General features: G+C 31.2%; 5 protein-coding genes across 5 annotated transcripts; 3 read left to right on the top strand and 2 right to left on the bottom strand.

Annotated features, from left to right (window-relative positions):
• Positions 1-133: 133 nt before the first annotated feature.
• Positions 134-2,053, bottom strand: LOC137924270 (sn-1-specific diacylglycerol lipase ABHD11-like). The gene is made up of 3 exons (XM_068767655.1): positions 1,573-2,053; positions 889-1,256; positions 134-331 (listed from the first exon to the last, which is right to left on the bottom strand). The coding sequence occupies exons 1-3, from the start codon at positions 2,005-2,007 to the stop codon at positions 193-195; spliced, it is 942 nt and encodes a 313-aa protein (XP_068623756.1). The 5' UTR covers positions 2,008-2,053; the 3' UTR covers positions 134-192.
• Positions 2,054-9,072: 7,019 nt separating this feature from the next.
• LOC137924355 (gustatory receptor for sugar taste 43a-like) lies at positions 9,073-14,221 on the top strand. The gene is made up of 7 exons (XM_068767751.1): positions 9,073-9,131; positions 9,671-9,829; positions 10,932-11,054; positions 11,865-12,044; positions 12,753-12,862; positions 13,285-13,397; positions 14,134-14,221. The coding sequence occupies exons 1-7, from the start codon at positions 9,113-9,115 to the stop codon at positions 14,219-14,221; spliced, it is 792 nt and encodes a 263-aa protein (XP_068623852.1). The 5' UTR covers positions 9,073-9,112.
• A 3,938-nt stretch (positions 14,222-18,159) lies between these two features.
• On the top strand, positions 18,160-20,790 carry Arc42 (Activator-recruited cofactor subunit 42). The gene is made up of 5 exons (XM_068767485.1): positions 18,160-18,260; positions 18,528-18,911; positions 18,992-19,407; positions 19,827-20,069; positions 20,636-20,790. The coding sequence occupies exons 1-5, from the start codon at positions 18,224-18,226 to the stop codon at positions 20,777-20,779; spliced, it is 1,224 nt and encodes a 407-aa protein (XP_068623586.1). The 5' UTR covers positions 18,160-18,223; the 3' UTR covers positions 20,780-20,790.
• Positions 20,791-21,570: 780 nt separating this feature from the next.
• Arpc3A (Actin-related protein 2/3 complex, subunit 3A) lies at positions 21,571-23,442 on the bottom strand. The gene is made up of 5 exons (XM_068767519.1): positions 23,217-23,442; positions 22,950-23,126; positions 22,671-22,866; positions 22,415-22,476; positions 21,571-21,711 (listed from the first exon to the last, which is right to left on the bottom strand). Exons 1-5 carry the CDS (start codon positions 23,220-23,222, stop codon positions 21,616-21,618), a joined length of 537 nt encoding a protein of 178 aa, XP_068623620.1. The 5' UTR covers positions 23,223-23,442; the 3' UTR covers positions 21,571-21,615.
• An 851-nt stretch (positions 23,443-24,293) lies between these two features.
• Positions 24,294-24,966, top strand: LOC137924285 (coiled-coil domain-containing protein 86). The gene is made up of 2 exons (XM_068767670.1): positions 24,294-24,573; positions 24,649-24,966. Exons 1-2 carry the CDS (start codon positions 24,392-24,394, stop codon positions 24,947-24,949), a joined length of 483 nt encoding a protein of 160 aa, XP_068623771.1. The 5' UTR covers positions 24,294-24,391; the 3' UTR covers positions 24,950-24,966.
• The last annotated feature ends 581 nt before the right edge of the window (positions 24,967-25,547 follow it).

The raw sequence follows: 25,547 nt of genomic DNA, 5'->3' as shown, positions 1-25,547 counted from the left end.
GGCCTCATTCTTGTAATTATACTTGGACTATATTAAGTTTTTAATGGGAATAAAATACAATTTCCTTTATTTACATATCTTTAATAACAATTAACAATTTAAAAACAAATTATAAAAGTAAATAACAGTTTAACAGATTATTCGATAAAATCACATCTATTGAAGGCATTCACATACTAGTAATGAATTTTTCTACTTTTCATTCAAGAATTTACAAACTATTTCAAGAAACTTCTCTGGTTTTTGACTGTGAACCCAGTGTCCAGCTCCTTCTACAAATATCAGATCTGCTAAGGGAAAGTATTCCTTAATATCCTGTAGGTCATTCTTACTGAAAGTTAATAAAAACTTGATTAAGCATGGTAAGGCTTAATTTTTTAATTTAATAAATATGTTAAAATATTAATTCCAAAATGCTTTACATTAATTGACAATAAAAAGATTTTGAAAGCATTAGCTTCATACAAATTTAATGTTAAATTATTGATTTATGATTTTAGATTTTTTAAGTCTATATATATTATCTTTCTATTAACATTCAAATCTTTTAAAATCTTGTTCATAAAGATAATATTAAAAATTATCACAAGAAATGAAAAGTAAATTTTTATAATGTTAATTTCTTTTTGGCTTCTGTACTATACTTAAAATAGCTTAATTTTTGTGGTATTTCATACTTATTGCCTTTCATATATTCATTGAAGAAGATACAAAAACAAAATGGAATATAACTCTAGATTTTAACTGTTCTGTAATATCACCTACAATCGGTGATAAATGTATGATTTCCTAGACTTTAACGAAAATATATTAAAGTTACCAACTTAGGCACTGAGAGGTGTTTCAATAAAATATCCTTTATATAGATATGTTTTAAATTGAACTCACCCTATATAATCAGAAAGTGATCCACCAACAAATAGACTTGGTCCACAGTACTGTAAGCCTTTTAGTGTACTCGGAAACGAAGCTATATGTGTCTGGAAGTTTTCTTTCAAAGCTGGTATATTTACTCGCCATGTATATGATCCTGAATTGGTTTGTACTAAGTTGGTAATTAAAAAATTTCTTAAGTTGATATCTGGTATTATAGATTTTAGTTGATCATCGGCTAATTTCCTGGCTTTAGACATTGCAATCCCTGATCTGATGGATACTCCTGCCATTGCATCAAACAAATTGATCATTGAAAAAATTTGTGGGCTTGTTTTCACTGGGGAAATGTCAATTACTACAAGACTGGATACCAGATCAGACTGAAACAATATTATTTGTGATGATTTTTAATAAATGAAGAATGAGTACATTGATAATAACAAAAACTAATGCAAAAACAGTTTAATATGTATGTATTAATACAAAAATTGGTGACAACTTCTAAAACGTGTTAGAAATTAAATTCCTATAAGTAAAATTAACAAAGTAAGAGGTTAGCAGTTATAAACATGGATAGGTAATTCAGATTTTTTTTTTAATAGGCATCGTGAAAAAGGAAGTTGATTAATATTACAAGCGAATCAAAGAAACAAATAATAAAGTATAAAATGATGATGAAAATTACGTACAACTTACACATAACAGTGACAGAACCATAGCTGTTCGGCCACCCATACTGTGGCCTAGCAAGGATACTTTTGATAAACCTAACTTCTTAAGAAGTCTCATCACATCGTGAGCCATATGAATATAGGTATGCTGGGAAGAGTGGCAACTGTCGCCGTGATTTCTAGCATCAATGCTTATCACTTTTCTACCCGTTGTTCGGTGTATAGCTTTGCTCATACTATTCCAATTATTTTTAGATCCCAAAAGCCCATGTAGAATAACTAAAGGCGTTTTAGAACAATTTTCGTTAGCTGTACTCTCGTAAGAAGCATAAGCCAAATCTACTGTGTCTGAAGTGGTTGAATCGGCAGAAAACGGCCTAAGAACTGCCATTTGATATAATGCATTAGATGTTTGCCTACATCGAAACACATTATTATGGCATAATTTACCAAGAAGCATTTTTATTTTGAAGAATAACGGAAGAAAATAAAAAATAGGTTAATAGTTTGACATGACAGGAGTCAATGACAAATGCAATTTTTTTATATTCCTCGATCCAAATATTTTGGTAATAAGAAAGTTTGAATTAATTTTGGTAAGTTCCCAAATAAAAATTAACTTTTTAATAACGATCCGTAACGTTGTAACCCTTTTTAATCTATAAAAGAGTTAAAATATTTACTTCGTTAATGTGGTATATAAGGATGGTTCAATAAAGTTGACAAAGGTCTATCTATATTTTGCTTGTAATTTAATAATATGGAAAATTTAGAAAACAATAAAGTATTATGCTGAATAATGCGATTTTCTTAGACAATCACAAATTGGTTATATAAAATAAATTAATTAAATAAAAACTCGGGTACACTTATTCTTTGTATCTCTGAGTGTTATTGGGGGGAGCAGTCCTCGTCCCATAGCTGTTGTCGTCGTTTTGCATTGCTTCTATTGCTCTCAGCGTTTAAATTTTCCTCTTTCTTGGATTTCTTCGTTCTGGCGGCCCTCTTGCATGGGCGTGTCAAGTCCATGTGACTCATATTAGCCCTCCTTTCTTTTGGGAAGCCGCGCTAGATTTTCTTCGGAGTCAGTACGTCCGGTGGTGGTAAAACGTGGCGTAGCCGACGCTTTGTTTTAGGAGGATTAACCGTAGGTATGTAATTAGCCGTAGCGACAATTAGTTTCTTAGTGTCGTGTTCTTACACTCGTGTTCAGTGTATACTTCTTACACTCGTGTTCAGTGTCTTCAAAGTATCTTTTAAATGCCTTTCCGAAACACTGCGATATTATAGGAAGATTCAAATCGCTATGAATATCAATATTACTTTGGTACATTTTGGCTTCACGCTGGTGGCTTTCCGGGCAAAGCGATTTTGGATGATTTGCAGGCGGTTCAGTTTGCTATTGTTAACGTGGTAGAAAGCGACGCTCGCGTAAAATATCATTAGCCTTACTTAAGACTTATACGATAAAATTTTGTATTTCAATGCTAGTTTGCTGTACAAATAAATTAGCAGTCGTAATCTTGTAGTCGAGTGTGATTTCGAGGTACTTGTCCGTTTTCTTTAACGGATTAGTCGGTCGTAGAGGGAGATGTGGACCAGATTGCTTTGCTTGGGTAGTGGCTTCAAGGACCATGTTATTTAGCTAGGGTAATTTTTGATCCCTGGGAATGCAACTAGTAAATATCGAGAGTAGTAGCGGGCAAAGGGCGACGCATTGCAGTACTCCTGATAGAAGCTGTCGGCTGTTAGGCACTTGGAGTTCGTAGAGCTTGCGTATATGGCCCTCTTGCTAGACTTTATTGAACGCCTCCTCGATATTGAATAAGAGTGCACCAGGGTCGATCGTATTTTTTATCGCTAAACCTGACAAGAAATATTCTGTCAGCCTGTGTACTTGATGCACACTTGAGTGTTTTGAGCAGAAACCGAACTACTCGTCCCAAATGATGGCATGGCTCATCATGAAGTCCTTTAGTAGAAACAGGGTTATTCTCTGGGGTTGCAGCTGGTTGGTCACCCCAAGCCACTCCTTGGGCTTGGCCGGTTTCGGAATACCGATAACTTCTCCTCCTTTCCACTCTCCCGGAAAAGAGTAGCTGGCGAGTAAAACGTTGAAAATGTCTGCCAACAAACTTATTCGCCCGGGCAGGACCTTCAATGCCTTATTGCTGCCTTTAGCTCCAGGCTCTTCGGCTTAAGATCATAGAAAAACTTTGATTTCTTCCTCCGTTACTACGGACAGTGGATCGCCCTCTGAGAGGAGGGCGGTTTTTCTCGGTACCTCTGATTCTATGGTTTATAAATGTAGTTAAAGTGCGCGGATGGCATATACTGTATTTGCAGACTGTCGGCAAGATACTCGGCCTTCTCCAAGACGTCTCCAAGGCGGTATCGGCATTATTTTGTTTAATTAGCGCAGGGTTTGTGCGAGTTCTTCTTCTGCTAACGCACGGAAAGCGCTTTTTTTAATCCAATTGCCTTATAACACCTATGCGCTCATAAACAAAAACACTTCTCATTTAGTTTTCTGATAACAGTAATAAAGAGTAACTTTTCAACTTTGTAAGTAATAACCATAACACAGAAATATATAAAGATACCTTTACAAAATAAAAAAAATTCGGGTCGTGTTACCATTAATGACACGTTCCTCAAAAAGCAATGTAAGAAAAAGTATATGCTTTATGTTTTAGAAATTTGTCGTCAAATCGTGCTAACTTATTCACCTTTCTATATTATTGTGCGCGATATGAACAAGCAAAACACTTATACACTGACTGATATACATTGATTTATGTTTACAAGAGCCATGTAAATCTTTATATAAGTCTATGCTATAGTAGTAGCTTATCGTTATGAAATATTTACCCAAAATGTAAATGTGCTTCTGTGTTATATGATTTTTTTAAAATCTGGAACAATAAAATAAATTCAAATGATTAATGTTTTTGGTAGGTTTTTTTATTAATGTTTTTTTTTTAATATGTTTTAGTGTTTTTGACATCTCGCATGATACCATATAAATTTTTCACAAAATTTTATTAACACTATACCATATTAATGGAACATGTTCTGCTCAAAATATTGGATACGGATGGGATTTGGGTACAAAATAAAAAAAAATTCGGGTTGTCTTATCATTAATGACATGTACCTCAAAAAGCAATGCAAGAAAAAGTGCTTTATGTTTTAGAAATTTGTCGTCAAATCGTGCTAACTTATTCACCTTTCTATATTATTGTGCGCGATATGAACAAGCAAAACACTTATACACTGACTGATATACATTGATTTATGTTTACAAGAGCCATGTAAATCTTTCTATAAGTCTATGCTATAGTAGTAGCTTATCGTTATGAAATATTTACCCAAAATGTAAATGTGCTTCTGTGTTATATGATTTTTTTAAAATCTGTACCAACAAAATAAATTCAAATGATTAATGTTTTTGGTAAGTTTTTTTATTAATGTTTTTTTTAATATGTTTTAGTGTTTTTGACATCTCGCATGATACCGTATAAATTTTTCACAAAATTTTATTAACACTATACCATATTAATGGAACATGTTCTGCTCAAAATATTGGATACGGATGGGATTTGGGTAACGCTACATCTACTAGAGTAGTAATATGTCTATCTTATTCTTCCATCTGCCCCATTAATAATCAATATTCATTCCAGGTTCTCAGATCGTTATAAATATTCATCAGATTATGATAAATATTTTTAAAAGCCCTCTTTTAAAAATTATTATGAGCATTGCTACTTTTATAGTATTATATTTATCTATGTTTCGTCTTCTACTCTTTTAAGACTGAAGTTGGAAAGCGTCATACAAGTTGAATTAGGTGGACACTCCATATATGTTACATCAACATCTGGATCATATTCAGCGACGAAACAAGCACTATGGGTCGCGGACCTATTCTTATATATAAAAATAAATTTTGCACCTTAGTTCACTTAGAACAGATTTTTAGTGAGAACATTAAAAATCTCCCCGTCGTAACATACCCAGATTTCTATTAAAAAGTATTTATTTAAAATTTCTGAAATTGGGAAAACACGTTCCTAGATACTCTCTCCTATTTTTAAAATTTATAATTTTTCGCGAGCCGTAATAAAACAGTTATTTGAAAAAATGCAAAAAGGTATTAAAATACAGAGATTTGACCAACATATATATAAAATTACAAACTAAGTATATTGTTTGATTACTTAATGGTAACATATTTAAACGGGAGATGTCATGATTTATTTATGTGAGCTGTTTTGTTTAATTTGAGTTTGAAATCCGAATTTTGCCACCGGATACCCTAAATTTTAACAGTCATTTGTATAGATAGATAAAATAAAAAAAAAGTTCGGTCAACTAACATCACTAAAAAGAAAATTATTCTGAAAGTACCTGTAATTTTTCCTGAGTTTAACTTATTATCTTGTCTTTAAATAACGTTTATGTAAGTAAACAAGAACACTTCGATTATACATTCGACTATTTAATGACTTTATAACTATTACCGTTGTTTGCGACAAAACAAGTGTGTCAGTAAAAATTAGTTGTTAACAATTTATTGCTTTCTATTGTCACTTTTTCGTTTAAATAAAGACTATTTAGAAAATTACAATATTAAAATTATAAACCTCACAGCGATAAAAAAAAAAAAACAATTTAGAATGGATCCAAAAAAGTCTACGTGTAAAAATGACGATTTGGTTTATACTGATAAAGTACAACGAAAGGCTATAAGTTTGTTGGTTAGAGTATCAAGAATACTTGGCATAGCTCCAGTGCTATTAGCTTCCAATTACGTCCGTTCCTCCCGCGCGTTAATTATTTATAGTCGTATATTTATTACAGCACTAAGTAAGTTTTTTTTAATATCCTTAAACATTTTACTTTAAAGATAATTTAAGACAAATCGAATAGAAATGTGAATTACATAAGTGACCGAGTCTAGGGTAAGCGCCTTCACCGCTCTTCCATTTCACACCCGGTTAAGTTGTAAATGCTTGCACAAGAGCTTAATAAACCGGCAAGCGCAGTTAAAGACTTCGCTCAAAAGATGAAGAGGATCTTTTGAAAGTCGTGGGTAGATTAGTCGCAGTCTGCTTCTTATTGTTTGTATTAGTAATATACGGAAGAGGCAAGTCAAAATGTGGACGGTCACGACGAAAACTATTACCAGTATTAATCGGTACTGAAATGCATTTCGTATACACGTGTGTTATAAAACTCACAAGGCAGAACACATTGTAGTCCTGGCACTTCAAAAGTAAAGCTCTAATGAAATCTATTTTTTTAATTCTACTTTCTTATTGAGAAACTCTGTTTGGCTTTAGGTATCGAATTTGAAGACACAAAAGTGTAAATTCCTAAACCACTTTACTGAAATAAATTTCGAATATTTGCTTAAGAGCTTCGGCTCGGCCTCATTGTATTAATTAATACACAAGATCTGAATAACTTTTAGAGTAAATCTTCATCATAATCATATCAACCGATAGATGCTAAATGCAAGGTATAGGCCTCCCTCAAAGATCGACACATTGACCCGGCCAATGACCGTTTCCGATGACCCAAAGGATTAAATTCTTACTGCTGGTAGATCTTATGTAGAATTATTTACTCCGAATTCAGGATTTAAGTGATCACTCCTTATCAGCTGTTAAAGGTTTAATAAATGTGAGATGAAACCGTAAACATTAAATAAGATAAATAGAACTTTGTAATTACTGCCGAGTTTACAAAAAAGTAGTTTTCTTTAGTGAAATATCTGGACGAAAATGATAGATCATCTCACTTCAACATATACGAGCATAAATAAATACATACAATACACACTATTTGTTCCCACAGAACACTCGCCACACCGCACCCCCTGCAGACACTCACAATACTGCAAGCGCAAACCACTCAGTAACATCAGCAACCACTGCACCTCCAATACTTTACACAGGTCGTCGCGTTCTACAACAGAACAAAACATCACCCACCACGCCACAACGCCCGTTTTTCGTGAGCGGCCGCCCGCTCTCTAACCGCGAACAGCGTGCCGGATCCCTCTTCGGCTCGCCTGTGGTCCGCGCTGCCGTCCCAAGCCCACTCCAGCAACACACCCGTCAAAGCTCTACCGCAAAGAGCCTTAGCAACGTGCGAGCATTCCCGTGAAACTGGTAGACGCCCCACCAGCTTTAGTTTTTAGTTTTTAAATCTAGTTCACGGACCTTTCCGCTCCGTGAACTCAATACCGACGAAGTTTTAAAAGCCTTAAGGCTAACTGCATTAACATCATCAAAAAAAATATATATATCTCGAATCTGTTTAAGAACGATTTGTAATAGTTGCGATGTATCGCGCCCCAATTAAAATGCAAGGAAACGTAAACACTTCCTGCTTAAGAAAATTTAATTGTAATACATTTCAGACATTTTAATATACATCGGATTGACTGTTGATATATTATCAGAAGCACAGAAGCCAGGTCAATCGTTACGCTTGCAGTCTTCTGTTAATAGCGTGGTGTGGGTTGTCAATATAACTATTGTAGTAATTCTAGTAAGCGACGGCGTTTACAACGCACCAAGGCGCACTGTTTGCATTTATCAACTATTGCAATCTGAAAATAAGGTATATATAAAATATATACTGCTTGTACTTTTATTAATCTTTAATTGAAAATATAATACTTAAAACAAAGTCTGCTTTAAGATCTGGTGACATTATTACTAACTATTTTAACTTTTGAAAAAGATGTCGCATTCTTCCATCAACTTAAAAACTTATACAACCTTCCGAACTCACCTCAATATATTGATGTTTTTATTTATCGTTATATTTATAATTATGCCATCGTCATAGTCCTCTTTTCAGCTCATTGCCGGGCACTGTAAAGTATAGGTCTGTCCCAAAGATATCTTTGGGAGATGTACCATAATCGCCACGCTTCACAGGCGGGTTCGCGATTGCAGTGTCGTAATATGGTCACTGCCCATCCTCTAAAAACTTACAATCCAATATAATTAATGGTCAAAGTGTGAATTGTATCCCGAGAATCGCACTCGCGACCTGCAATCGTAAGTCTTAGTTCTCTACCGATGGGCTATCACCAACTTGGTCTATAATTAACACGAACTTATTATTTGTATAAGTAAAAGAATTTTCATGTTTGTGTATAAATATACGTATTGTCCTTTTTCTATATCCATACTTAGGGGGTCTGAAAGAAATTGCTTTGAATGATAAGACCGCACATTGTACTTTTTTGGTTATTATGTACAATAAAGAGTATTAAAAAATAAATAAAAAAACATAATTTTTATCGAAGTTATTTGTAATTTTCGTAAAAAATTTAATGTCTATAAAATTGTTTTTTTTTTTAAATATTTTTTCTCATATGTTCTTCTGAAATGTTCCTTGTTTTTCAGATAAGATTAGACAATAATTACAAAGGGAAATCAATTTTAACTGGAAATAAAATTTGTATATCATTATTATCTATCATGTCACTAGTGTGTATTCTACTTGTTTTGGATTTTCAAGAATTCTATCGTAGCGGTATGGATAACAACAAAGACTGTAATGTATTTTATTTTTATATTTCATTAATTAATCTTGAGTTCACTTGCTCTAACAATTATCATTTAATATTTACAGTTCATCTGATTGATTACTACCGCGCAAATACACATAGTTATAAAAAATATTGGTGTTATATCATTGCAGCTGGTGTTGCTTAATTTTAACACAATTTTTTTTTTAAATTTAGAACATTATATAGTATTCACTTTTAACTATGTCGACAATATAGTTAGAGAGTGGTTTACCCACTTCAGACGAACAGTTCTTCGAGCTACGTCAGTTACTTTAGTTCTTCTGTAGAACTCGTCATTTCTAATTCAAAGCAAACTCAGACAATAGCTGTCTCCATTGCTCTTAGTCATTGATATAATCAAGGCATGTGTTTCAATAGGCGTCTATCGGCTGATGTGATAATAATGATAATATTATTCACAGATACACTTTTATCACCATTTATTAGCATTTATTTCTTCTTTATAGTAACCTCACTGCTGTTTAAGACATAAATTTAACAATCAATTATAAAATGATTTCAGTGACACCTTTATACTTGTATGCAGCTTTCTACGTGGAATATTTTATTGTTATTGTAATGGAGCTACAATTATTAACCCTAATACAAATCCCATATTATGGATTGCGTTTTATAAATGCCAACCTTCATCAATTGCTGAAAGATCTTACCGAAAAAGAGGGTAAGTAGCTAGTCAAGTGCTTTGTTCAACACTTGTTATTATACTACCTGTAGTAGAGAGCTTCAGTAATAATTAAAAGTTCTATATCGTATTGGAATTGAAACTTTGATTTCTGTTTGATATTAACGCTATTAGTCCTGTGGAGCTGTTACAGCTTTGCCGGTACAGGATCTCCGATCCGCGAGCTGAACCGAGTGACTGTACCAGACGCAATGCTAGACGTTACATGGATATATATATATATATATATATATATATATATATATATATATATATATACATATAAGATACCTAGTTATATACTAGGGTAGCCGTGCACCTCGATAGTCAAACCCATTTCTCAGAACTTGGCATTTTTTGGAAGCCGCAAATAAACACGTATTTAAAAGGAATGTCAAAAGGCATATTTTTTCACAAAAGTACAGATTATGTATTGATATTAAAAGCACAGTAATTTAAAAGAAATTTTGAAACAATTATGGAATCATACAAGTTTTTTTTTTAATATATACATATCTACACAAAAGCGAACTCTGTAACATTTATCGCGAGCCACAATTAATGATTCAAAAAGCCACATGGGGCTTACGAACCGCAGGTTATTTTTGTCAAGCAGAAATTCAATTGACATATAAATACAGTAAACGTATAATATACAGAGTGATTGGTTATAGATTTAAAAACTTTAAAGGGGTGAATCAATTAATGTATGGAACACCATATCAAAAACCAATGGTTATAGAAGTAATAACGTATTGATAATATAGTACCAAAAACAAAAAGCGTGTTCACAATTCGTATTACTACATATTTAAATATTTAAATGAATCATTTCTTACTATTTGTTCTTAAAGACTGTAATGCCAGGTGTTATATGTTGTATTCGAAAAGAAAAATAAAATAATGTAACTTATTTCAGATATTCATTTTATTAAAGATGTTTGGAAATTAGTAACAAAATATTTAAAGATTTTTGTTGAAAAATGAGCTATACATATTATCTCTTTAAATTTTTTGCACCTGTTATTTTTAATATTACGTAATTCATATAAATAATTTAATAAATATGTACTTTTTGTCTATTTCATTTCCTCTGTTTCAGTGAAACCATTGACTAAGTTGCCGCTATTTATAAAAGCGGGCGCTCAAGTCTCCAGAAGAGTTCCCCCGGGAGTCAATCTACTTATAGACTCACTCGCTGCGAGTCAAGGAATAAAATTATATGGTAAAATTAAATATACTTTTATTAGCATCGGTAATCGGCTTTGGACTGAAAGAAAATAAACTATGGTATCAGATTAAATATCATATGTTCTCGGGAGTGCGATTCAGATTCAACTTTAAAAAAAACAAAGCGCGCGAATAAGATATTTGACATAACATTTCAACTCCAAAATTATACCATAATAAAACAATTGAATTTATTATATATATATAAACTAAATAAAATAATATAATATTTATTGATATATGTTTAGTCTGGTCGTCGTAAGAATGCAGTGATTCAGTAAGAAACCATGCCCCGAAACCTGAGATACCTTTGATCTGGGGTTGGCGTTCTTTCTAGGTAGTTATTGAATGGCGTCGATGACGATATGCGGTATACGGTATATTTATCTTTTTGTCATCGCTTCGTAGCGTGATTACGTCGTCGATTACGTGACTCGGTCGCAGGACCGTGCTGCGTTTAAATGTACTGGGTGTGTTTGTATTGCAGGTAGCGGCACCAGCAATCAATGAATATATAAGGCTTTATTTATCTTAACATACTAGTAATCAGGGTTTATCTGCGCACGCGGTCATATCAAGAACAAAAGAAGAAAGATGTAATCTACAGACTTTATACACCGAAAGCTCTGTATATGTACTAGTATTTTACTTGAATACTAGATACTGCAGTTAAGCATATAGTCTCTTGCGGTCAAAATCATCCCGCCATTTAACAACCATTATTTTTAACAACCATTAATAGTTATTTATTTGTTCACTCTGTGACTTTAAATATTAATATTACATTAATAATAATTGGTAACAGACGCTGAGCAGCAATCGCATGCGACCTGCCTTAAACTCCATATACTATCGGGATCGTATTTGGAAATATGTAACATGATACAAATTATAAATGACAGAAACGGGACCATGTTTCTATTTATGCTGTTATTGTTCTTCCTCGACTTGGTTATAAATTCATATTACTGGATTATGTCTTTACGTACGTATCTACTTTTAAAATATTCCATAGTCAAATACAAAGGAATTGGTTTAAAGTGTAAAAGCTCTAAAAGGGGGCAGTGTACAGCTCATTCTTTGTCAATTAATATATGGTATAAACCTCTCAAAAATTCAATAATTCTAGAAATGTTCATGATGATATTTTAATTAATGAACATGAAAAACAGCTTTCTTAAAACTGGGATTACTACATATTAAAATTAATTATTATTTACTATCTAGTTCAGCAGATAATATATCTAGAAGTTTCTTTTAGCATTCCAGTAGAAAAAATAAATTAATTTTATATTTCATAACAGTATTCACTTTATAGGGTTACAAAGCTTTCTACTAATAAATGAGCTTTACATTCACTCCTTTAAAGTTTTTACACCTATAACGAATCATTCTGTATTATACATAATATTGAAAGTTACATATCCGACAACATATTACAGAAGTAACATTTTTTAGACTGCAAACAAGTCGAATAGTATTTTAAGAATGCATTTATTTAGGATAATTTTTGTTCGTTTTTGGTATGACAATTATTATAAATTTTATTTAAAAGTTACATTAAAGTTAAATAAAGTAGTTCAATATTTACAAAATATCATAAAACATCATTTTATTCTTGTCTTTGCCGTTAATATAATGTCATGATAACTGTGATAATAATTGTTTTATATAAATGATATATTCGTTACAGTAACCATAAAATATCGGAGTACAGATTTGGGATTGGAAACTGCGTGGTGCATATTTCACGCTTTCAACATTGTGTTTGTTCTGGAGCCGTGTAACAAGACGCAGTCTGAGGTGAACGTAACAAGAGTATTTTATATATCATCATCATTGCAACCGGTTCTATCATTCCTGGCGTCTAGGTGGCCTTGAGCCTTGTTACCCTATTGTAAATGATCACGTTTCAGATTCATAAACCATCACCGGCAACATACACCAGTCAAAAACTTCGTCTTCAAACATTACTTTATTTTGGACCGTAGTTTATACATGCATGTTGCAACTTAATATCAACTTTAGATATCCTGGACGATTATATTGCACTCGTACATTTAATCACGTTCTTGTTAGCAACAACTTAATAAATCACCTCCATTATTTTCAAGTATACATAATATAGTTAATAAAAATCGCTTTAAATCTCTGTCACTTTCTTAACTGCTTAAAAACTTTTTATGACAGATAAACTATCTTATACACTAATAATACTTTTGTAGATTGATCGGACCTGCAGTCTGGTCAGTTCGCTAATAAACAAAACGGCAACAGATAAAGTAGTGTCGGCAGAACTGGACAAATTTCTCATATTCCTCACGCTGAATAAACCCACGTACTCTCCATTGGGGATGTGCACGATCTCTAGATCATTTATTACTGCCGTATGTATTTTTAAATAAATAAAAAACTTTTACTATATTTGCCGATTAAAGTTAATACTGGAAAACGCACAACTTATTTCATTGGTCGCACTTGTGCGGTGAAGACACATTTTCTTACTTTTACGTTGACTTCATATTTTTCCTTAATGGCTAATCAGCGTTATGTTTTTTTCGTTTTTTTTTTTATCGGACAACCATGTACGTCGAAAAGTACATTACACTTTTTGTGTAAGAATAAGAATGACTGGTAGAGAAAGCCTATAAGGCATTAAATCTGTCATTACATTATGTTGTACAAAGGTTAAATAAATATGACAATGATAAAAATATAAGTGAATAAAAAGGGAAATACTACGAAAATTGTTATTCGCAAAGGTTTTTAAAATGTACCTATGTGATTACATCTCTACATTTCTTTTTAATTGTTGACTCCTCCACTGCAATCATCCGTCCTAATCACTTGTTCACGAAAGTGAAATTTGAAGAACACATTTTTAATTCTGACAGTAGAATACAATGCAGGGTCAGTTACCTTTCAGCATCGATCGCTTTATACTTATAAATGGACGTTGAAGTGAAGAGAAAGCCGGATTCTAATATTTATCACAGATCGCTATCCTAGCTACCTATAAACAAATGTACGCTTCCCACTGCTTATAAAGCGTTTTTTTTAAATTCTCTCCGCAGTACGATAAACATCTCACGTCAGACCTACGACAGGCACAATACACCGCACAGTAAGGATAGGCCTGTGGCTCCACCGACCACTAAGTAGTCCTCGCTTCGCAAGCTTTCATAACTCTCCATTCACTTTTTACTACTATAAGCATATAGTCCCTAATCGTGCGAATATCATCGATATAAGATATAAGTGGAATACATTCATCCTGAATATTTTTTTACCACATGGACGTCTGTTTCTTTGAGCTCAATTTGAATGAAGCTGTACAAAGACAAAATCAGTTTGCAACAGAACGTTAACCACATCAAATGCATGGCAAGCATGGCACGGTTTCATTAAAACAGAGAATTTTCTACTAATTGCATTAAAATTTTGACTTGAAGTTAATTTTATTAATTTTAATCTTTACTTTTAGGAAAATATATATACTTTTTTATCTGTAACATTTTTATTTTTACAGATTATAAGCGCTGTCATCACATGTCTAGTTGTAATTGTGCAATTCCAAACTGCTAGTTAATGTTTACAAAAGTAACAAAATAAACTGTAAAATGACTAAGGTATTTCATTAACATCCGTATACAATGGTATTAATTATTTCAGAAATTAATTTTTCGAGAAATTCGGTTATATTGCAATATTCGTAATTTTTAATAGGCCATTATATTCGAGTGCATTTTCATCGAACACAGAACGAGCGGCAAAACAAAACATGTATTCCTTATGGTTAACTCGGGATACTCTCGTATATTATGTTGACAATATAACCATAGATAACCATAACCGACGGTTACATAAAATCGAAATATAATTAATATAATAATCATATATAAATAATATAATAATTATACATAATTATTATGCTAATTAAATGTTCATACTATATTAATGTATAATTAACATGCTTTAGAGAATTGTATAAAGAATGTTGTAATTTTCCATAGGGACCATGTGGAAGGTTTCTTTAAAATAAATAAATATATATTTATTTTAAATCTGTCCTCTACGAGCCGTTAATTAAAATAATAAAATACTACACCGTACAACAATATAAAGGATAAAAAATTGACTAAGATATTTATTGTTTTATTTTTAATTCAATACACTTGGCCCGTTTTTACTTTATTACACGAATTATAAAAACATTTTGGGATACAAAATGCATACAAATTTCACTTCGTTTAATTTTTTTTTGATATAGGAAAAGATTTTTGGATTGGACAAGTGGGCTACAACTACCTGCAAAATCGATAAATTAATGTTATGGTCAAAATTACATAAATTACACTAATGAAAGATCTCGTTAATAAGCGACAAAAATCTGTTTAGAACTGTCATTCTTCGCGATGTTTGTCTCGTATAGATATTCGCCTTTTAATTTAGTCATTTATGTTTCCAGCAAGTCCGTAAATATACGCCTTTGAAATGTTTTCATGTCAAAGTATTAACCTTGGCTTTAATTTCTTTTTGTTCTATGCTGTCTATTTCATCGGTTTCAAGTTGTAGTAGTTATATCATGATAATATACATTACTTTACGAAGTTTTTATATTCTTAATTAGGGGAGGCTTGCTAAAGATTACAATTTTGAGTAAGTAATTAAACATTGAAAAATATATAATTATTTATAAATTTCGTTTTAAATTAACTACTGAATTGTACATGTAGACACTTGTGACTACCATAATTATAATGTTATTTTGTCAATTGAGTGCTTAACGATAATATAACGATGTGAGTATATTTACCAACAAAACATATTTAAAAAGGTTTTTCTTTCTTGTAGTTTTTATGTGTATTCCTTTGTAGTATAATTATCACCGTGAATAGTAATCGATATTAAACACCTATATATATATATATATATATATACATGGAATTGCGCAAACCTTTAAAATGCTCCTTTCATTTCTTTTGTTGGTAATATCTCTTATATATTGTACCAATTTAAACCGAAGTGATGTAATGAACAAGTACACGGATATAAGAACTTCACATATGTCAACAAAGAAGTATTTTTTCAGCAAGGTCATTGACACCAGCAGAGTACAATATCATTTTATTACTTCATGCTTCCATACCTGTACTCAACTGAGCATTGCCCCATCAAGTTCAGCAAAGGCAACTAACGAGCCAATTGGAATTAGCCCTTCAATAAACGACATTTCATGTTCAAACTCTTTAAACTACCGGTACACTTCTCTTACTACTGCAGCCGCTTGGTTACTAAATATGCCCCATTTCAAATGCTGATCGAATTATACGAAGCACGTTAAATCTGAACGCTAAACTGGAAAGATCGCGGCTGATGAGGTCAACGCTCCGTCCAATACCAATCCATATCCAAAACTTTCAGCTCGACTTCAAAATCGCTTCGAATGCCTGAAGAGCTGCAACGACATGGACAAGGTTTGTTGAAGAATAGTTAGTTTTTTGTGAAAAAACAATAATCGTTTGCTGCTTGCTTTAGGCATTACTGCTCTTGAATGTGAATAGCATGACAATGTATTCAATGTATTGAACTATATGTAAACCAAGGTTCCTAACATTAAGGCACCATGACTACTATAGGCGACAGATGAATCGGTCGAGGTATCAAATCTCCTAATCAACACTGGGATGCCCACGACCATGGCTTATCTTTTTGACGGGTTAACAGATAGACCAAAGCTGTCCGATCAACTCTTAATGTGAGTAAGATACCTTTTTATCTATCCTGCTTCTAAGATTTTATTATCAATGCTTCTTTGGGAGCAAAATTGCAAATCATGGACATATGGATAATATAAACACTGACTGAAGATTTGGGATAATAAGATTTTTTAATGAAGAAAATATCAACAGGCAAACTTTCCCGCCTTGAAAAACACCAGTATCGAGTTTATAACACATTGTCGACGAATTTTTAATACGCATATTATATATTATACAACATACGCAATTTTTGACGCTCTCGTAGATAGGAAAAGAACGTATCAAATGCTATAGGAGAGTTAAAAAGATGGCTAAGTATAGACAAAAGAATGTCGTGAGTGTAGTCATTAAAAGGATTGGAGAAATCATCTAATACCAAAACTGACCATAGTATCCTCTAATGTCGCCAGGCGCTTTTAGAAGCGCGGAAGTGGTGCTATGCCCATGGCGAAAGCCAGAGTGTAAAGGATTCAGCAAATGGTTTCATGAACAAACTCTAACAACTGTTTATACAAATAGGCACCCTCCAGCCCGTTGGATAGAAAAGAGAAAATGGATATAGGTCGAAGGTATTATTGGGTACGATCTTAGCAATTAAAAAAATCTTAAAACATGTCACATAGCCATAAAATTTAAAATATTTAGTATTTTAATATTAAAAAACACACACACAATACACAACAAAATTATTTTCAACTGATTAATCTAAACTAGTACAGATAAAGTTTACCAATGGTTAATTTTATTACCTTTCTTATGAAATATATCCATAAGTCATAATTCAAATAAAGCATTGTTTATTAAAATATATTATTGAAAATGGCATAACTGTCTCTTATAGTATAGTACAGTATAATATGTCTATTCTGATCAAGTATGTCTATTCTGGTCAATTAAAATGGGTATGAAACCTAGTAATGCAATTCAGATATTAATACGTAAGTACGTAAAACACATAAAATTTAAACTATCGGATGAACAAGTACATTGTTAAAAACTATAATCCATTTCTTAAAATATTCAAATGACCTATTTGAAATTAGACTGAGAAATATAAAATAACAAAAACAATAAAGATTTTTAAAATCGATAATAGATTGTTTTTAAAAATATATTAAAAATGTTGTATTTAGGCAGTAAAAAAATATATTTTCATTACTCAAGATTCATTTGTTTTACTCAAAATCATTCATCAATCATTAATGTTTTAAATTACAGCGTTCTTATACTCAGTTAAAGGATTGAAAAAAGGAAAGAATGAACATAGAGAACTAATATTTGATCTGTTTTAAAATATCGGGAGGTTTCGCTCCACATTGCTTATTACAATCCGTTCATTCAATAATCTTTGTAATTCAAAGTTCAAACTTCAAATTATTTTCAATTGTTTTTTTATATAAAAATGATGAATATTTTAAATAAAACTGTACACCTTTTCGGTAAGTATTAAAGTTTAAAATATTTATAATCTCTGTGAATTGGATTAAATTACAGGTGAATTTGTTAAAGTTATATAAATTAAACTAATGGTATTATAACTTGACTATTTCGATAATAAATTAATATTAAAAGTTTAGGTTTTAAAAAGTATAGTTGTAAAGCATAATAAAATATCACATTAATTAAAATGCTTATTTTTATACGATGTATAATACAAATACAATAAACATTGAACAATGAAGTTATTCCGAATAAATTCTTTTCAGTTTCGACTACTGCAAAGCAAACTAGATGTATTGCCTCTTTATCTGCACTACCAGACACTTATCAAATGTTATATAAAACCTGCCGGGATTTTGCCGAGGGGGAGCTAAAACCGAATGCTGCGAAATATGACAAAAACCATGAGTACCCCCTTGAGGCTGTTAAAAAAATGGGTGACTTGGGTCTTATGGCAATCGCTACTCCAGAAGCATTGGGCGGTGCAGGACTAGACTATCTGGCATATGCTATCGCGTTGGAAGAAATATCACGAGGTTGTGCCTCAGCAGGAGTAATTATGTCTGTAAACAATTCTTTATACCTTGGTCCATTAGTGCATTGGGGCACTGATAAACAAAAAAATGAGTTTGTAACACCTTTTTGTGCAGGTTAGTTAACAATGGAGGTTATTTTTTTTACACAAAACCTAATATTTCTTAGCTTAGCTTCTTTATTTTTTTGACTATAGGAGATATTGTTGGATGTTTTGCTCTGTCCGAGCCTGGGAATGGCTCAGATGCAGGGGCTGCATCAACTATGGCTAAAGCTGTTGGAGATAAATGGATTCTCAATGGTACTAAATGTTGGATTACGAATGGTTATGAGAGCAAAGCCTCTGTTGTATTCGCCACAACTGATAAGAGCTTGAAACACAAAGGGATCTCTGCTTTTGTTGTGCCAAAACCAATCAAAGGTCTAGAGTTAGGCAAAAAGGAAGATAAATTGGGTATAAGAGGTTCATCCACTTGTTCACTTATATTTGAGGATTGTGAGATACCTAAAGATAGTATCTTAGGAGAACCGGGGCTAGGTTTCAAGATAGCTATGATGACATTAGATGCAGGAAGAATTGGGATTGCATCACAGGCTTTGGGTATAGCACAGGTAATTATTAAGACAATATACATAATTGTTTACCATTGAAACCATTAGCAATAGCTATAAATGTCTGATATATTTGAAAAATTCTTTCATTTAAATAATAGAAAAAATTAATACAAATATACTTTTTTCAGTAACTACCCTTTACCATATAATATATTAGCATATTATGGTAAAGTATGGTCACACAGTAAACTGAACATCAAGATCAAAATTATGAAATTTCCATGAATGTGGCAGACAATGTTTTGGGAATAATGATATATCTATTTCTGTGTATCTAGTTTTTTTAAGACATTATTCTACACTTAACATATTTTTTGTTTACTTTTTTGCATATCCTTGCAGTTGGTGTCTATGGGCTGAAAACAAGACAATAACTTATTTTGAGAAATCATTTTATAATTATGAAATATTTGCAGGCATCACTTGATGTGGCAGTAGAATATGCTTCGAAGAGAGTGGCCTTTGGTAAACCTATTTCAAAGTTGCAAACAATACAAAATAAACTGGCTGATATGGCCCTGCAATTAGAGTCAGCAAGATTGCTTACTTGGCGGGCAGCATGGCTGAAGGATAATAAACAGCCTTATACAAAGGAGGCTGCTATGGCTAAATTAGCAGCATCAGAAGCTGCAACATTTTTATCACATCAATGTATCCAGGTATGTTGATTTAGCTGAGGTATATTCAGTTTCCTGACAAAACTCATATTTCACTTGTGATATTTCCTGGTTAATCAGCAGTTTTTATGAGTAGTATTCTTAATTAACATTTTTATTTACTTATCAATTATTATTATTTATCAGGGTCAAAAAGGCAAAATACTACTAAATAGACTATAAGAACCTGCTTAATTTTTAAAACTTGTGATTAAAAATACTACTAGGCTCCTTCAAGTGTGTCACTCATAGGTCAATGTATATGATTTTATAATAAAATAGCAATGACAGTTAATTTATCTCTCTTTATTCAAGATATTAATTGAGCAAAGGATGCCAAAAGGCATAGTACCTTTTTTCAGAGTAAGTTTACAGTAAAGATGTTTGGAAATTAATTGTTTTCATTTTAAAGAAAATTTAAATTCAATATAACATTCATTAAAAAAGAAACTAAATTAGTGCATTACATACTAATGTAAACTGAATTTTAAACTGGCAGTTAATGATTTTAATGATCACATATAATAAGCAACTTTGACTAAAGGGTTTTTAATGTGTGCTTTTTTTAGATTCTTGGAGGTATGGGTTATGTATCAGATATGCCAGCAGAAAGGCACTACCGTGATGCCAGAATAACTGAGATATATGAAGGCACCTCAGAGATACAAAGGCTGGTTATCGCTGGCCAAATTTTAAAAGAATATGGAGTATAGTATTATAATAAATTAAAGTAAACATTTACCTAATTTTTACAACAAATTTTTGAAACATATTTACAACTATTTATCAAATTTTTGAAATTTCTATCTATTCATGAAATTATATTATGATTATGTAATTATATCATTTGGAAAAGCACTCTTCTTATGATTAATATATATAGTACATAATTGAGCTTATTTTTGAAATCTATATTCTAAACTTTAGATGTATGATGAAATTTTGTATATGCATTATAAAAGAGAACTTGTTGAAAATTTGTGAATTTATATGATATTCACAAAACATAATATTTTAATGTCAAAAGGTGATATTATGATATTATTGACTATTAATCTCTTGGCTGTGTTTTGTTATCATGCAATTAAGAAATGTATACAATGTAAGATTATTACACAGCACCTTGTATTTTCATGTTATTGTTAGAGCCTTGAGTTGGCACAAAATTAATTAATCCACAGTTTTGGTCTATAATCAATTCATTTAACATAGGAGTTAGATTGTAGTTTTATGTAAAGAAAAAAAAGTATTGATCACTGTTTAATTATAATCCACAAGTGCTTCATAATTTTAATAAAATTAATAATAATTATACTGAATTCACTTTCAATTATTTATTGTACATTAAAAATTAAAGGAATAAGTTGAAAAATGTAAAAAATAATACACACTAAATATGTATAATTCATAACTTTCAATGATTTTTATTTAGAACACATTTTAAAATATTTTACAAGGTGAATTATAATGACTGAAAATGATACAAATGCAAAAAATGTCAATGTTTTAGCATAATTAAATTATAATGACAGGTAATACATTGTTATAATTACTGTCCTGGCCCAGAGAGAGATTTGTCCATGAATTTTCTTTTAGCAAAACAGAGCCACCACTTGCTTGGCTTACCATCTTCAGTAGCAAAAACCTGAAAAACATTTTTAAAATAAGACACGGGTGCAGTGTAAGGTGTTTGTCGACAAAGTGGCCATATGAAAATGTTAAGGTCATTGGAAGAAGCTGGATGTAGACTGCTCCCAACTGGTCCTATGGAAATCTTTAGAGGAGGCCAGTAGATATCCTATGAAATTATGAAATAGATGAGGGTCCATGGCCTTAATAACAAATTTATCAAATAATATTGCCTCAGATGTTGTCTTGCTGACCAGAAGTAGTAAAGGAACAAAATAAATAATTATATATGCATATTTTTAAAACTTGAAATATAATTAAAAAATAGCAATATATTGTTAAAAATAATTTGAGTGTTATCAATAATTACAATATTATTAAATAAGAGTATTATATTAGTATTAAGGAACTAGTTGAAATGATCTGACTCTGAATTTTCTAAATTTGAATTATTGCAATTAATGCATATTATTTGAAATAAACATTTGATTGATGAGGAAATTCTATTCTTATCTAAAATTACTGCTGATCATGTAATTAAAACTCTAAAATAAAAATCTAAATAAGTTGTTCCTTAGCACATGTTATTTTTGGGAGAACAGATTAAATAAATCCTTTGAAAATTCAGCAAAAGCAGGTAGCTAAAAACTTATTTTGTTGTAAATTTTATAACAGTGGGACTGCTCACGAGTTAACATTGAATACTTTGATAGTCATACCTTTTCACATACTCTGTTTCCAGTTTCATGTCTTAATTGCTGCAAATATTGTCTCATCAAATCTATAAAAAAAGAGTATGATTATTAAACATAAAATTCTGGAAGTCAGTCTTTGATAACTAAACTATACAAAATCATGATTCTTGGAAAGTTTGAAATAAACTTGGTATCTCAAAGTTAAAATATTAGTCTTTTAAACATTCTACTATATTAAAGAATTTGAAAATATTGCTGAAATAAATGACAATATGCTTACCTGCTTCTTGGGAACTAGTGGGTTTAGCATAAACTGAGTTTAAAGGAAAACCTGGCTCACCAGGAATGTCAAATTTTGATATAGCTAGCATATACATTTCCTGCTGGCCCTGATTCTTATTGGAGCACTTTTGAAGCTTTTTCAAACATTCTGAGATATACAGAGTTAAGTATATGAGAACTCTATCAGCATCAGACTGTAAATAAAAAATAAGTAAACAACAATACGGGTCAATTTCGCTACGTATATATTACAAAAATAAGGAATTTTATTTAATACCTTAATCTCATAAAATCTGAAGAAAACATTAGCCTTAAAATAATTAAGTGCTTCGTCAATAACATCCAATTCCAGCTTAGGATTTGTGGGCGCGGGGCCTCGATAAGTAGTACGTAACGGCAACAGGGCCAAGTTTCCTACTGATTGCGTATAATCCACTAAAGTAGAGTGATATGCCTAAAATTATTGAATTTATTGTACATTACGTTGACATATAAAGATTTTACATTACATTGATAAATATTATACCTCTATAAACTGACTCACCGGCATTGTTAAGACGGTCTCTGCGATAAGTTTTAAACCAAAAAATCTGAGTGTTTTAACTCAGACCAATAAGCCTAGTTATTTAATATGCTGTACATACAAATTTATCTCTGTACTATCACAACACAGAAACAAATTTATGTACTATAATAATACTTTATATTTGTTATCGCACAGTGAATCATTTACTTATTTTTCAGTTTTCAATTAGTTGGATCATTTTCGATATGACAGTTTATGTTTTTAATGACAGATAATTGATAGGAAATTAAACCAAAAAGAACAACAAAAAAATATTATCCATACAGCCACAAGTTTTACATTTATTATTACAGATACAAGAATTCAACTTTCTTTAGCATTGAAGTACATAAATCTCAGAAATAGTACATTTTGTAAAATATCAAAAGTCGTGCTTAGTATAAATTTTACATAAAATACGAGTATAATTTTTCTCAAACAAGAAATGTGCAACAACTCAAGTTTTATACTAGAATTGCTATAACTACTTATTATTAGCATCAAAAATTTCATAAACCATTATTTTTAAAATTTTAAAATAATACCATTAAAAGGTTTATTTTTATTATAGCTGAATGAATTTAAAGAACTTAGCTCGAAAATTCATTTACTAACACTACGTTGGTGCAAAATCTGTAGCTCCTTATGGTGACCTAGCAAGTTCAATTCAGGTATAATTTCTTATAAATAATAAGTAATTGCTTGGTAATATATTAGTCTATCACCACTAATAATAATATTTATAAAAACTTTGTCGTATAAAGGAGCTTATTACCTCTGTAGAAAAAAAAACACTATATATTTTTGTGAAATTATTTAATTACACACCATAAACTACAAAGGTAAAGCGAAAGCGAAATCGTAATCAGGATTTTTCTTATAATTTTACTTAGTTTTTCATTAATAAAGATGGAGAGTTCTGATTTGTGTTGAAAATATAATTTTTATAATAATGGAAAATATAATTACATTATTATGAAATAAATAATTTATTTTAAAAAATCTAAAGCTACGTCAAAAACAATTTTTATATTTATCTGTAGTTTTAAACACGTGTTTTCTCGTATCTGTCATTCCCTATCCAAATAGATAAATAACGTTATTGTACATAAATTTTTATATTTATTTCAAATTTATGTACATTTTAATAAACTATGGCACTAGAAAGTAATGAAAAAATCGGCACTTTGATTGAAATTATAAGAAAAAGTCAACAAATCGAAACACAAAATGATACATCGCTTACTGAAGAACAACCTGTAAAAAAAAATAACAGTAAAGAAGTTATAAGAGGGAAGCCTAAATCTGGACGCTTTTGGAAATCTACAAAAGAAAGGTAAAGTATTACAAGAAATAGGTATCAATTTTTTAAATAGGATCTGTTTTGAATAACCTCATGCTTTTTTTTTAGATTTTCTTCTGTAAATAAAACGAAAGGGCTGAAAGCAGATTTCCAGAAGAAAACCGCACTTCGTTTAGAACTCAAACGCACAAAAGACTTATCAAAAAGCATATTAGAACAAATAAAAGAAAAAGAAATTCAGCGTAGAGAGAGGCGGCGTGAAAACATAAAACGAGCTGCCGAAAATAAGCAGAAATCGGAGATTGTTCAAGTAATTACAAATACTGCCAAACTAAAAAGGATGAAGAAGAAACAGTTGCGATTTATTCAAAAAAGAGACACTAATAAAACTGTACAAGATAATAAATAAATTATCCTAATATTCAGTATATTATTACATTTTATTATTTCACTATTCTACCTATTTAGCTATTAATTTTACAGTATACAATATGGTAGCAAATATTTAAGTCTGTTTACTTATTTACTTTGTAATTCACTTATGGGGTGACTAAGAAGTAAAAGCTTAAACTTTGTTCTAAAGAGGTGAATGTGTAGCTCATTTGCTGTCAATCAATAGTATATCTATCCAAATATCAGTGGTTTTGGAAATATTAAATACAGTAAGACTGTAAAAATTCAGATTACTACATATTCAAATTGCTATCCAAAGGATAATCCTCAAAGATTCTATGTCCAAAATTTTTTGGCATGTTATATTCTAAGAAAAAAAATTATGCAATGTATTTCAAAGTGATCTCTATAAAGGTCTGGTAATTGGAATTAGGTGTAAAAGGTTAAGAGCACTTTCACCTAATTCCAATTGGTATTGACCAATTGTTCTGTAGGTAAACAGTTTCATGCCATGGATTCTCAATGACCTTTAGAGGAAACTGGATGCACATTAATAACTTTTTGGCAAATAGATTAAGAAGGCAGCTTCAATGACTTATTAATAAGTAGATAAT

This window comes from Battus philenor, unplaced genomic scaffold (assembly GCF_028537555.1).
Source record: "Battus philenor isolate CCGP_79_NKW_IND1 unplaced genomic scaffold, ilBatPhil1.0.hap1 SCAF_23, whole genome shotgun sequence".
Taxonomy (NCBI): domain Eukaryota; kingdom Metazoa; phylum Arthropoda; class Insecta; order Lepidoptera; family Papilionidae; genus Battus; species Battus philenor.
This window is presented reverse-complemented; position numbering and strand designations above follow the sequence as displayed.

What these genes read in the sequence shown, in the direction of transcription:
- Arc42 (XM_068767485.1), top strand. Translation starts at nt 18,224, where the DNA reads ATGATGAATATTTTAAATAAAACTGTACACCTTTTCG. An exon ending in TAAAACTGTACACCTTTTCG is followed by an intron (nt 18,261 to 18,527) that starts GTAAGTATTAAA and finishes AATTCTTTTCAG; the next exon opens with TTTCGACTACTGCAAAGCAA. An exon ending in AGGCTTTGGGTATAGCACAG is followed by an intron (nt 19,408 to 19,826) that starts GTAATTATTAAG and finishes AAATATTTGCAG; the next exon opens with GCATCACTTGATGTGGCAGT.
- LOC137924270 (XM_068767655.1), bottom strand. Translation starts at nt 2,007, where the DNA reads ATGCTTCTTGGTAAATTATGCCATAATAATGTGTTTCGATGTAGGCAA. An exon ending in TGGTTCTGTCACTGTTATGT is followed by an intron (nt 1,257 to 1,572) that starts GTAAGTTGTACG and finishes ATATTGTTTCAG; the next exon opens with TCTGATCTGGTATCCAGTCT. An exon ending in TCACTTTCTGATTATATAGG is followed by an intron (nt 332 to 888) that starts GTGAGTTCAATT and finishes ATTAACTTTCAG; the next exon opens with TAAGAATGACCTACAGGATA.
- LOC137924285 (XM_068767670.1), top strand. Translation starts at nt 24,392, where the DNA reads ATGGCACTAGAAAGTAATGAAAAAATCGGCACTTTGATTGAAATTATA. An exon ending in TGGAAATCTACAAAAGAAAG is followed by an intron (nt 24,574 to 24,648) that starts GTAAAGTATTAC and finishes CTTTTTTTTTAG; the next exon opens with ATTTTCTTCTGTAAATAAAA.
- LOC137924355 (XM_068767751.1), top strand. An exon ending in TTACTGGATTATGTCTTTAC is followed by an intron (nt 12,045 to 12,752) that starts GTACGTATCTAC and finishes TATTCGTTACAG; the next exon opens with TAACCATAAAATATCGGAGT. An exon ending in CTCACGCTGAATAAACCCAC is followed by an intron (nt 13,398 to 14,133) that starts GTACTCTCCATT and finishes TTCTCTCCGCAG; the next exon opens with TACGATAAACATCTCACGTC.
- Arpc3A (XM_068767519.1), bottom strand. An exon ending in TCAGATTTTATGAGATTAAG is followed by an intron (nt 22,867 to 22,949) that starts GTATTAAATAAA and finishes TTTTATTTACAG; the next exon opens with TCTGATGCTGATAGAGTTCT. An exon ending in CACTAGTTCCCAAGAAGCAG is followed by an intron (nt 22,477 to 22,670) that starts GTAAGCATATTG and finishes CTTTTTTTATAG; the next exon opens with ATTTGATGAGACAATATTTG.